The sequence below is a fragment of the Trichechus manatus genome, unplaced genomic scaffold, assembly GCF_000243295.1.
Source record: "Trichechus manatus latirostris isolate Lorelei unplaced genomic scaffold, TriManLat1.0 scaffold00012, whole genome shotgun sequence".
In the NCBI taxonomy this organism is placed as follows: domain Eukaryota; kingdom Metazoa; phylum Chordata; class Mammalia; order Sirenia; family Trichechidae; genus Trichechus; species Trichechus manatus.
This window is the reverse complement of record NW_004443948.1, coordinates 1,396,169-1,409,828: the sequence shown is the minus strand read 5'-3', so window position 1 is coordinate 1,409,828 and position 13,660 is coordinate 1,396,169. Positions and strand designations below refer to the sequence as shown.

General features: G+C 34.0%; 1 protein-coding gene across 1 annotated transcript in view; it reads left to right on the top strand.

Moving 5' to 3' along the window:
* EPHA3 (EPH receptor A3) overlaps positions 1-13,660 on the top strand; it is a 432,183-nt gene that overhangs the window by 384,919 nt on the left and 33,604 nt on the right. The window contains exon 13 of the mRNA XM_004371373.2: positions 357-566. Coding sequence (XP_004371430.1) covers positions 357-566 — 210 coding nt within the window. The remainder of the gene's footprint in view (positions 1-356; positions 567-13,660) is intronic.

Genomic DNA, 13,660 nt, shown 5'->3' with positions numbered 1-13,660 from the left:
GCCAGCCATTCAGCAGGTTAAAGATGTGGTAGTCTGCTTGGTAAAGATCTATAAACTTGGGAACTCTATGAGGCAGTTCTACTCCATCCTATAGGGTCACTAGGAGTCCGAATCGACTGGACAGCAACAAGTTTGGTTTTCTTGGTTTCCTTGTTAGGAAATATTTGGTGATGCAGTCACCATACTATTTTGTTCTAGACTTTTACACATTCTTCACATATCTTGTTAGTCTGGAGTGCTTAAAAACTAAAATGCATGTGGTTGGTCTTGCTACGAAATTTAGTATGTGAGATTTGAACTAAAGATATGTTTTAGGAAATAGCACATATTAATTGTGCTTTTGAAATGCTTCTCAGAAACATGACGCCCAGTTTACAGTCATCCAGCTAGTGGGGATGCTTCGAGGGATAGCGTCCGGCATGAAGTACCTGTCAGATATGGGCTATGTTCATCGAGACCTTGCTGCCCGGAATATCTTGATCAACAGTAATTTGGTGTGCAAGGTTTCTGATTTTGGGCTTTCACGTGTTTTAGAGGATGACCCAGAAGCTGCTTACACAACAAGAGTAAGTAACTCAGCCCTTTAAAAAATGTTGTCTTTATTTTCTGTTTTGTATCATGCTGACATGCAAATAAGTACAAATCATTAAATGCATGTTTCAGGATGCTTTGTCAACGATATTTTCTGCAAATGGAAACTTATCTCTTAAAATTAAAATATTATTGTATATTCTGACAGATAAATGGCAACAGTTTTCTAAGGTGAGTGGAGATTTGAATTCTAAAATTTCATACTTGGATTTAGTGCTTCCTTAAAAAATCAGTCTCACATTCCTGAAGTTTTGGTATTTGTTTATCTATTCATCTTTTCTTCATGGTTGACCCACCTTTAATAAGCAGATTGGATACATTCTCAGTAGCCCATCCAACTAGTTATAATTTTAAAGCATTATGTTTATATAATTAATGCACATTCATTTTATAGAAATTTTTTTTTAAAAAAATCAATAGAAAAGTCACCCATAATTGTGCCACCCACAAAGAACATTTGTAGCTTTGTGAGTCAATTTTCCCGGTTTTTGTTTCTACCTATCAATATATACAAACATATGTATGAATACATGATTAAAATGGCATTAATCATAATACTATTGTGTAACCTCCTTTTCTCCTTAGCAATATATGTCTTGAATATATTTCACTGTCAATAAATAATCTTTTAAGTTATTATTTTTAGCAGATTGATGTATTTTATTTTCTGGTTATACCATTTTTTTTTAAACCAACCCCTAATTAGTGAGCGTATTATTGTAATGCTTAGTTTTTCAATATTTTATACAAATGTTTAAATGAACCATCTGCATTCATAATTACAGGAGTCTTATGATTTTCTTATGATGTATTCTTAAAAGTGGAATTTCTGTGTCAAAGGGTCTGAGTGCCTATTTTAAAAACATGCTTCACTATACTCCTGATAAAACTAGATATTGTTGTTATTATCAATCTTATCCATTAAGAGAACATCTTTATTATCAGTTGGGAGAAATTGTATATAATTATTTTAATTTGCATCCATTTGATTCACAATTGATTTGAATATTTATATATTTATTGTCAGATTTCTTTGAAATTCCTTTCAGAGAAAGATTTTTCCCATGGCAAAAATGCTAAATTAAAATTTAAAGTTTAAATTAAATTAAAATTTAACATTTTAATTTTATTCTTTCAAAATATTTTCTGTGCTTTTTCATAAATAATTCCCACGTGTGCATATAGTTATAAAAATGGGTTCATACTATCTGTACTGATATATAAAATGATTTCCACTTATCACTTAATCCAGTATTTTCTTCACATATAAATTCAATGTTGTTTTCTGATCTGATTTTTTTAACTTAAAAATATATAATACAGAATTTTCCAGGTTATTAAATATTCTTCTGTAGCATCATTTAATAATATATACTATTCCCTTGTATTCATGTACATGATATTTAGTCAATGTATTATCAATTAGGCAGAATTTCAATGTTTGATATTATTAACAATGCTTTGATACATAGTCAGCTATATAGTTTACCTAGCCAATCGCCTCATGTACATGTGAAAGCTGGACAGTGAATAAGGAAGACCGAAGAAGAATTGATGTCTTTGAATTATGATATTGAGAAAGAATGTTGAATATACCATGGACTGCCAGAAGAGTGAACAAATCTGTCTTGGAAGAAGTACGGCCAGAATGCTCCTTAGAAGTAAGGATGGCAAGACTTCGTATCACATACTTTGGACATGTTATCAGGAGGGACCATTCCCTGGAGAAGGACATCATGCTTGGTAGAGTAGAGGGTCAGCAAAAAAGAGGAAGACCCTCAACAAGATGGATTGAGACAGTGACTGCAACAATGGGCTCAAACATAGCAATGATTGTGAGGATGGCACAGGACTGGACAGTGTTTCGTTCTGTTATTCGTAGGGTCACTATGAGTTGGAATCGACTTGATGGCACCTAACAACACAGCAATATGATTACATACCCAGGATAGATCGTAAAACAAAAATTTCTGGATCAAAATATTTGCAAATAAGATATTTTTATATATGAATTGTCCAACTGTCATATGTTTTGTTAATTTTTATTCCTGGAGGTAGTACATGAGAGAGCCTGTTCCTCCGTATAGTTACCAGCCAAGAGAATAGGAAGTTTCAAAAAACACTAGACTTCTGGTTTCTTCGGTCTAATTCTAAAAGTTTTTTTCCCAATTTAAAGAAAAAAAAAAAAAAAGACTCATTCGTTTCTGAAATCCCCAATCTTGACATCTCCATTAAGGACCAACATTGTCACATAGCATCTATATCACACACTGAGAAAGAACTCAATATGCTGGACTGAATTTCATCTACAAATGAAGCCACAGTGATAACACTGCAGAAATACAATAGTATAATGTCACTGGAACTTAGCCATGTGCATTGATGTAGAAGTTGGAACTTTATTCATGACTTTATACATTATATCCTTAGTTTTCTATTTTCAGTTACACTCTGTAGTGAATTTGCTTTATGCATGAATCTATGTATTTGTTTTAAATGTCTCCTGCATAATAATGTCATTGTTGCTCTGAGTAGAGTTCATTAGGGTAAGAGCAAGAGAAATAAGTAATTTTTTTTAATATCTAGCAGCTAGTTGAATTTAGTTTATAGCAGTAACTACACAGCTCTAAAAACTTGATGAAACCGCAAAACATGGGTAAATATCTCAAGAGTGATTTTTAGCAAATCCTTCTCTAAGCTTCAGAAAAATCACTCAGCCAGCATTCTCCACCAAAACATCATTTCTATGACTGAACTATCATCCCAAGAGACAACATTATAACAAAAGATAATATGTTTATTGTCCTGAGGAGTGTTTTTTATCTCTACTCGTTGCAATCTGCCTTCTAAAGATATCCTTCATAACCTTCTACTACTATATGAGCTTCTAACATAGTCCATGAAAATTGTCATGCTTGCTTGTGTTGTCCTTGTTGTTGTAACGGCAACAGTCACCTTAACCAAGAAAAATTTCTAGTTTTTAAAAACAGTATTTGATAGGAGACTTTTATTTGAAATGTTCAATTTCTGATTATGCAGTCAGGTTCTAATCTCTATGCCATAACCGGTGATTAAATGAGAGTATCCTTGTTCCCAACACTAGTTCTGATTTCTAGGATATGCAAGGAAAGATTTCTCTGGTAGGGTCATTTAAAGATTCATCAACTCTAGATCCCCTGCTCTCTGGAGAATATATATTGGGTTAACTATCAGAGCTTTATTTACACTAACTCTTACTTTGTCAGGGCCAAGAGATCCTGAATGCCAATTTTTTGAACTTAGCAGAAGAGAGGTGTTGCTGTGTCACAATTCCTCTTTAGAATTTGTGAAATAAAAGTGCAACAGGCTTTTTGTATTTGTGTTCCAGTCTCAGAAAATTCTTAAAGCCCACTCCAACCAAATGGGCCTAGTTGAAGTTCATTCCCTTCCAATAAATAGTTTCGAGTTCTTCAGTGCTTGTTCTAGAATTTTCTTGGAACTCCATCAAAATGTTCATGGGGCTCCTGGCTTTCCTCTGAGAAACTGTAGTTTACATCTGTCTTACTAGAGTAATTTCAACATCTTTGAGTTAATTTTCCATAATAAGCCTTGTTTAGTACAATAATTTTATAATTTACCCTAATGTATGAGGTATGGTTATAGAATAATAGGACTTTTTTTTTTTTTTTAAACAAACACGCCTTCACAGCTAAATGAGTGTTACCATTCTAGGTTGTGTCTTTAGGAGTGTGCGCTTACTGCAGAAACACTGCTCTTGTAGGTAGTATTTTGGTAATTCGTACTTTGTGATTATCTTAAAAGAGACATTATAAATGACATCATCATTCAAAATTGTTTAAGCACATAATATTTCAAGGAAATAGTCTTGATTGATATAAAATCTCTGGTCTCAAGAAATTTACATTTAAATAAAAGAGACAAACATGACAAAATATCAATTTTATAATAATAAAACAATTAGTGTATTATTGTATAATAAAATCTGAGTTTTTTAAAACCAAAGTAGTGTTATTCAGCTTAGACACATACCTTATTTATTTGATTTACATGCTATGACTATGGTCTCTTCAGTAAAACAAGATCATCATTTAAAATAGTGTGCCCAGGTATTCTTTGTGGTTAAACAAATTCTGGTAAATCTGCTTTTAAAAGTCAGTCGCATTACTTTAGTCACACTTAACATATTTCACTCAGTGTCTGGAATGCCTATGATTCAAAAATTAGCTTTCAACCCCCAAAGCTTTCAACCCTTCCTTATTGCCCCTCTGAATGCTGTTGCCTGTAGGTAGAGTGTAATTGTGCTAGGGAATCTTGAGAGCATTTGATTCAATGCTACAGAAAGAACGCAGGTTGTCTGCTGCTTTCATTTTTAAAGCAGCTCAGTGAGAGACAGGCAGGAGAGAAAAGTGGAATAGAAATTGTATCAGTTAATTCTGCATTTACAAAAATTTTAAACTAGAGGGAGTATCGGAGAAATTGAGAACCTATTTAGCCTCAAAACTTAAAACAATTTATCAGACTTTTCCCATACTTCTTTTGATGCTAACAACTGTATCATAAGCTTTCCTTCATTATGTCATCAACAATATACATAAGAGGAAAGAATCAGCTAACAAAACATTACGCATTTGTGTGTATGTTCTGTCTTCCACCTGAGTATTGGGTAGGAAGTCAGAATTTTTATTTATTTATTTATTTATTTATTTTTTATTGTACTTCAGGTGAAGGTTTACAGAACAAATAGTTTCTCATGGAACAGTAGTACACATATTGTTTTATGACATTGGTTAACAACCCCATGACATGTCAACCCTCTCCCTTCTCAACCTTTTTTTTTTTTTTTTTTGGTGAAAATATACATAGCCAAAGATAGATACACCATTTCAAAAATTTCTACATGCACAGTTCAGTGACATTGACTACACTCTTCCAACTGTGCTGCTATTCTCACTTTAGATGAAGGTTTACAGAACAAAATAGTTTCTCATTAAACAGTTAGTTCACATGTTGGGAAGTCAGAATTTTTTGACACTCATTTCCAGATACTCCTCTTTCCTCACTCAAGGGATATCAGAATATTATTTGGCACAGAGAAGAAGAGGAATAAACAGGGAACTAATATTTTTTAAAACTATCTTTTTCAAGGTGCGCTACATATATAATTCCTATTAATCTTGAAAACATTCTTTGAAAGTAGATATCAATTTTACAAATGAGGAAAAAAGTTAGGAGTAATAATCATCTTAGCCAAATTCCATACCTGCACTTTGAATCCAGTGCTCACTGATTTTATATGATGGCATTGATATTTATTGAGTATCTTTCATATTTGCCACTGAAGGGTTGTTGTTAGGTGCCGTCCAGTTGGTTCTGACTCATCGTGACTCCATGTGCAACAGATCCAAACACTGCAGGTTGTTAATGAGTCTTCCTTCAAACCAATGCCGAATTCTTATTCATAAAGTCCAGCATCTTGGATTATTTGCCACTAAGGTAGACTCTGAATAATCAGTAACCAATTTATTTGGAAGACAGCTACCTGGCCAAGCAACTGGAAGAAATCCATTTTTGTACCCATTCCAAAGAAACTTGATCCAACGAAAAGTGGAAATTATCGAACGATGTCATTAATATCACACACAAGTAAAATTTTGCTGAAGATAATCCAAAGGTTGTTGCAGCTTGATAGGGAACTGCCAGAATTCAAGTTGGATTCAGAAGAAGACGTGGAACAAGGGGTATCATTGCTGATGCCAGATGGATCGTGGCTGAAACCAGAGAATACCAGAAAAATGTTTACCTGTGTTTTATTAACTATGCAAAGGCATTTGACTGGGTAGATCATAACAAATCATGAATAACATTGTGAAGGATGGGAATTCCAGAACACTTAATTGTGTGCATAATGAACCTGAACTTTAACCAAGAAGCAGTCATTCAAACAGAACAAGTAGATACTGCATAATTTAAAGTTAAGAAGGGTGTCTGTCAGGGTTGTATCCTTTCACCGTAGTTATTCAATCCATATGCTGAGCAGATAATCAGAGAAATTGGACTGTAGGTATACTAACTTTAAAAACATGTGATATGCAGAAGACAACTTTGCTTGCTGAAATTGAAGAGGACTCGAAGCACTTATTGATGAAGATCAAAGACCACAGCCTTCAGTATGGATTACACCTCAACATAAAGAAAACAAAAATCTTCACAACTGGATCAATAAACAACATCATGATAAATGGAGAAAATATTGAAGTTGTAAAGGATTTCATTCTACTTGGATCCACAGTTAATGCCTGTGGAAGCAGCAGTTAAGAAATCAAATGACTCATTGCGTTGAGCAAATCTGCTGCAAAAGACCACTTTAAAGTGTTAAAAAGCAAATAATGTCACTTAAAGGACTAAGGTGAGCCTGACCCAAGCCACGGTGTTTTCAGTGGCCTCATATGCATGTGAAAGCTGGAGAATGCATAAGGAAGACCGAAGAAGAATTGAAGTCTTTGAGTTATGATGTTGACAAAGAATATTGAATATACCATGGACTGCCAGAAGAACAAACAATTGTGTCTTGGAAGAAGTAAAGACAGAGCGCTCCTTAGAAGCAAGGATGGTGAGACTTCATCTCATGTTTACTTTGCACATGTTATCAGGGGAGACCAGTCCCTGGAGAAGGACATCATGGTTGGTAAAGTAGAGGGTCAGTGAAAAAAAGGAAGACCCTCAATGAGATGGATTGACACAGTGGTGCAACAATGGGCTCAGGCATAAAGATGATAGTGAGGATGGAGCAGAACTGGGCAGTGTTTCATTCTGTTGCACACGGGATTGCTATGAGTCAGAACTGACTGTATGGCACCGAACAACAACAACAACAATTTGTATGACTGTTGTTATGCAATTAGTGGCCAATATTATATATCAGCAGTTTTCAAAAATTTTGGTCTTAGAACTCATTTACACTCTTAAAAATTGAGGACCCCAAAGAGCCTTTGTTTATAATAGAAATGCTTGTAAAAACACTTGTTTATATGTCCACAAATATTAAGTATATTAGAAATTGAAACAGAAATTTTTATGTTTTTGTAATTCATTAAAAATAGCAATAATAACCCTATTATTAGTTAGCATAACCTTTTTTAAAGGAAAAAAAAAAGCCATATTTTCCAAAGTAAAACAAATACTTATAAGAATGGAATTGTTTTACATTTTTGCGAATGTCTTTTACGCCTGGCTTAACGGAAGACTAGATTCTCATATCTGTTTCTGTATTCAATATGTCAAATTCAATATGATCTGAATTGAAGTATAGGAAAATCTAGCATCATACAAATACATAATTGGAAAAGGGAGGATATTTAATTCACATTTTTAGGTTTTCATAATTGTATATTCTTTTTTGAATTTCACCAAAACTTGACAAGTGATAGTTGTTTCAAGGTGATATAAAACCTGAAACATATCAATGACATTTCATATTCTGCTACATTAAAATCTGTTGACCTATCTTTTACTTGTAAATAATCTTTTAGCCACGCATAGTTTTGTAACATCATACATTGGTCTTTTGGAACATACTGGGTTACTGAGTTTTGCCTGTCTTCCAAGTGTTGACACCTTCCACTACACTGTACTATCAGGCATCATATAACCTCTGGAAAATTCCACTGTACACTCATGAGATGTTGAGAGTGAAAAAGACACGTACTACTTTACTATTATTATGAAAATAGTTTTGACTTCGTGGACCCCTGAACTGCTCTTGGAGACTCCCAGAGATCACTGAATGACACTGTGAGAACCACTGTTATAGATGCTTATAATTAAAAAAAACCTTAAAAACCAAATAAATATTTTAGTATATATTAAATAATATAAAAACTGTATTACGATACAGTATTATGTGATATAACATGCTTTAGAGAAATGTCCTTGAAAGCATACAGATGCAGATCGATGCTGGAAAATCATCTTGCAAGCCTTGGATTTCATTTAGGGTAGATGTTATTGGAGCTTTTAGCTTTGCAAATTTTAATTCTGAGAGGATTTTTACTGTTGAAAAACAAACAAAATGAGTTAAATAGCTCTCTTTGCTTTTCCATTATGTTAAATTCAAACTGTAATTGATATCTTTTCTATTCTTTTGTACTAGTCTACGAATTTACTTTATTTCATTCTAACAGAACTATGGTACTATTGGTGAGGATTGTTTGCCACGGAATAATTTTTCAATCTTTCTCCTTGAAATTGTTATTTTAAACAGATTAGCATTGTTTATATCTGTTCATGAATATCTATGCATATGAGCATTCTTGTATTCATGTGTTGAAATAGATGAATCCAGAATTCCAAAACGATAGACTTTAGATCACTGTTTTACACATTAAGTTAGAGAAAGTGAAGACTTTTATGTAATTTATGTCGTTTGTAGTCATTAATCCAATTATTCATAGGCTCCCATATTCTTTTTTGAGACCATGATTACCACAAAACCAACTTGGGAATTTTAGAAAGCCAAATGATTTGTTCTTGTTTATATTCTCCTTTATTAGTTTTGGGTTTTTTGTTTTTGTGTTTACATTTTACTTCTGTTCTGAAGATTCATACTGCATAATTACCAACTGGAGCCCTGGTGGTGCAGTGGTTAAGTGCTCAGCTGCTAACCAAAAGGTCAGCAGTTCGAATCCACTAGCCGCTCTTTGGAAACCCTATGGGGCAGTTCTACTCTATCCTATAGGGTCACTATGAGTTGGAATCAACTCGATGGTAATTTTTTTTTTTTTTTTTTAATAATCAGCAATTGGATTTTTAAACTTGGATGAGAAGATTCTGTCTTTTGTTACATTTCTACGTGTTTAACTGTAGACTATGAAGTCAAATGAAAAGTTTTCACAGGCATTATGTGTTAGGTAATGGGAGGAAGAAAATCTTATTTTACTTAATTTCCTTTGTTTTTGAGCTCTGTGACTCTGGCTAGTTGATGCCAGAAATATTTTAGTACAGCTTTGTCTTATCGGATTTCATTTGCAGGATAAGGAGAAAACAATGGTTGAAGCAGGGGTTAAAGGCTAAATGGTTAAATACTCCTGTTCAGGCTAACCCCGTTCTAAGAACATAAATAATGGAGAATATGAACTTTTTTTCTGCAGGATTTCCAAGGACTAAAAACTGTGGATATCAAAAATGGTGTGATACAGAAACACAATTATATTATTTTATAAGAAATACATGTCATATGTCATTCACACACCAATGAAAATAGTAACAAGAAAATATCTAATCAGTGCCCTTCATATAACAATAGTAATTTAAGCTTTCAACCAAAATAAATAATGTCAATCACAAATTTATTCCCTGTTCTGTTAGAATCAGTATGAATGTGCCTGTATTCAACTTCACAAAGTATAGCTACTTATTCAAAAATCAGAAGGCTCTAGAAGATTTAGCAATCTCGGTTATCAATGTTGTGTGAAAATTTAAAGAGAAATCTAGTACTTTTCTAGCCTCTCATTTCAGAGAAATATGAGCATACATGCATCTATGCATATGAGCATTCTTATATTCATGTGTTCAAAGAAATGGGTAACGCCAATATTTCAACGTGAAACTAACCTATCTAGATTTATCTGGGGGGAAATCAAAACTATAATTTTGGAGTGGAGAAGGAGAGTATGGAGGGTGTCTATAAATGATTTATACAGTCTCTAGCAGGAACTATTTTCTCTAAATTACATTATTCATTCACTCAACAGATATTTCAGGGCCTACAATATGCCAGGCAATGTTCTAAAACCTAGGGAGCCAAAAGTGCATAAAAAAAGCCTCTGACCTCATGGAGCTTACATTTTAGTGAAAGAATTCAGATAATAAACAAACTAGTAAATGTACAGCATGGCAGAGATTATGAGGAGTGTGGCACGTCTGTAGGAGATGGTCAGGGAGACTTGGTCTATTAAAATGACATCAGAGCAGACAATTAGTGAGAGTGAAGGAGCAAATAATGCAAATATCTGGTCTCAAGAACGAGATCAATTTGCTTTAACTAATTTTCAATTTAATGAAATAATTTTAATCATTGCTCTGATTCCAAGAGACCCACTTTGCAGGAAAACAGTACAAGTAGTCAGATTAATGATTTGACTCAGGTTAAACATCAGACTAATAGTGACTAACTCTCCTACCTATTGCTTTGGTTCAGTCTGTAGCATAAGGTGATCCATGGATGCTTCCTACAATCACCATCTGAATTTTTTCAGTTCACTTGTGAAAAGCCTGTGTTTCCACTTATGTGATGACACTTTGCCTGAAGCTTTCTCCATATACCCTGAGGCCACTGACCAGTCCCATAACCGTACACATCATGAGGTGCAGCAGTAACAATGGCCCAAACCAGTCTTACAACTTGATGTCTGACATGGCTAATAATTCATTTCTTTCTTATTACTCCTTTTCAGCCATAATTCTATTTGTCATGGTTCAAACCCAATCCCATGTTCCCCTCCTTTTTCTTTTCTAGTGTTAGTTCCGGAATTGCCAAGCATTTCAAGCACTTGATTAGTAGACAAACATTTTCTTGAATCTGTTTTCATGTCTTTCAACTAATTAACTCATAAAAAAATGTACCCTTCACACTTTTGTTTTTTCCTGTCACTTGTCCTCTGTTTCTTTTGTCAGCTGAAAACAACTCGAATAATGTCTTAAAAATATATAATTTGTGTCATGACTATTGCTGTATACAGGAAATGAAAGACTTTAGGTTCTGAAGTTGTGAGACATAAAAGGGAACCATTGCCATGATGTCTAATGTTCTCAAATCATCAGAAGTGTCTCAGCAGGTATTTATGAGAGTCCTGACCTATCGTTTTATCCTTCCTTATCTCTCAATCACCAATGTTAAACAAATTAATCTTACTCAAGTTTTATAATTTTTTGTTGGTTATTAAGCTAAAACTAATATCATTTCTATTATTTTTATCACAAATATACTGTATTCCTGCTACATTGAATATAACTTTCTGACTTACTTACCTGTAACATTTCTTCTTTGGGAAGTTGTGTTTAGAATGCTAAAAATTCACACTTTTAAATAAATATCTAGGATATGTTTTCAACGAAATTAAGAACTGAGTGTATAGAAAACACAAAGTTTGAGTATTTAAAACCTCAATGAACTTTGCAAAGCACTGGAACCGTATTAGGACATATGTTTAACCTTAACCTAAATTTTGTAGCTACCATTGTTCTTGTTAAAGATAGACATTAGACATCCAACTGCCTAATTTTAATGTGGGATTATGGGAGCCTGAACATAACTGAAAAATAATTTAGTTGCATTTAATTTCCTGGATAGTCCTAGAGTAGCCTATAATGCAATGTCAAAATGTTCTTGTATTTCTAGAAATTCTTGTATACTTTACGTAATGTTGAAGAATCTGAAAAGTTCAAGGGAAAGGCTGCTGCTACCTAAGGGGTCATCTGTCTATGATCTCTTGTGGCCATCAACATCTGCTGGAACAATTCTCTAAGTGGATTTTAGTTTAAACTACTGGGGATTTTAGAGCAGCTCCTTCCCCTGGGAGTCTTCTTGGATTGCCCTTCACCTTATAGTCTACTATTCTCTATTGACAATAGATAGATGTTAAATCCTTGAATCAAATGATTTATCTCTTTAGTTTCACTTCTAACATAAGAAGCCAAAATTTGCCTCTAGGTTAAACACTCAATTACTTGGGGTTTACTCAGATAAACTCTCCACAGTCCTTTGTCACTCTAAGTATGACCTAACAGAGCTCACAGGCAGACAATGTGAACTGCAGATCAGCAAAGCATTTCCTCAGTCAGCAGGGAGACATTTGTATATATAATCAGAGAAAAATTGGGGCAGATATGAGACATTATGACTCAATGTCCAGAGATTACAGCAAGTCTTAAAGCCCCCTAAGCAATATTAAATGAACTGACTTTGATTAAGCTCCTGAAAAATTCAGACTTTTAGCCAAATTTCTCGTTTGAACTGCCTAAATTCATTAAGCTTAGAGAACTGAATTGCACTACCTTTTAAGAACAAGTTTACTGTGAGATTCCTCCTCTAACTGCTATTTTTGGGAATGCGAACAAGGTTTTGGCCTGCTCAAATAATCCTGGATTAGAATTTAACAATTATGTAATGTCTCTGCCCCCAGCATCGCCAGTATCGTTCCTTGCACCACTTTATGTATTTCCTTTAACTTTTCTGTAAGAATTCTGTAGAAGTAAATCCAAATATGAAACCCAGGTAGAAATGCTGTTTAGTCCAAAAGTTAGGGCCGTCTCTAGAGTCCAAAGATTTAAATGCCAAGAATGCAGTATCCTGGATATTCATACAGGTTAAAGATAGTGCGTTTAAAAGTTGAAAGGTCTGAAGTTCCTAAGTCAAAACATCTGGTTAGAAATCGATAAACTTAACAGAGATTCCAATTTTATATCCCCCATGCTGACCAGTTTATGAATCTCAAGATAGCTGCTCAGAGAGATTAAGAGATTTGGCTAAAATTAAACAGTTAGGGTCAAAGCTGAGCCCATAAGCCAAGTCTTCTGATTCTTACTAAAAAGAGTTCAAATGGAGCAAGTGACCAAATTTCCCCTGCACCCATGATTATTGAGCTATACTTCGGTGAGACATCAGTGCTGAGAGGAGCTGGCTCTAGGTTTGGCATTGCAAAGATGGAAAGCAAAATTAGCTTCGACTCTGTTATGTTTGGATTGGTAGTCCCTCTGCAATGAGGTTTTAGACATACTCCACGTGCTGTGATACTGGTCTCTCTCCAGGAAATTGGAAACTTTTCTGAAATTCATAAACGTGTGAGCACATTACATGTAGAGGTAGAGACCACCTCAAGTAAATGCTTCATTTTTAAATATTTAAGTATTTTTAAAAATACACAATTTCATAAATTATTTTACTAGCAACCAGCTGCACTTTATAATATTTGGAAGGCTTTATTTACCAACCAAAATTAAAATTATCAACCGATTTCAAAGCCTCTTCTCATCGATAATGGTTGTATCAGAGTAGTTTCACTGTGACAAGAAA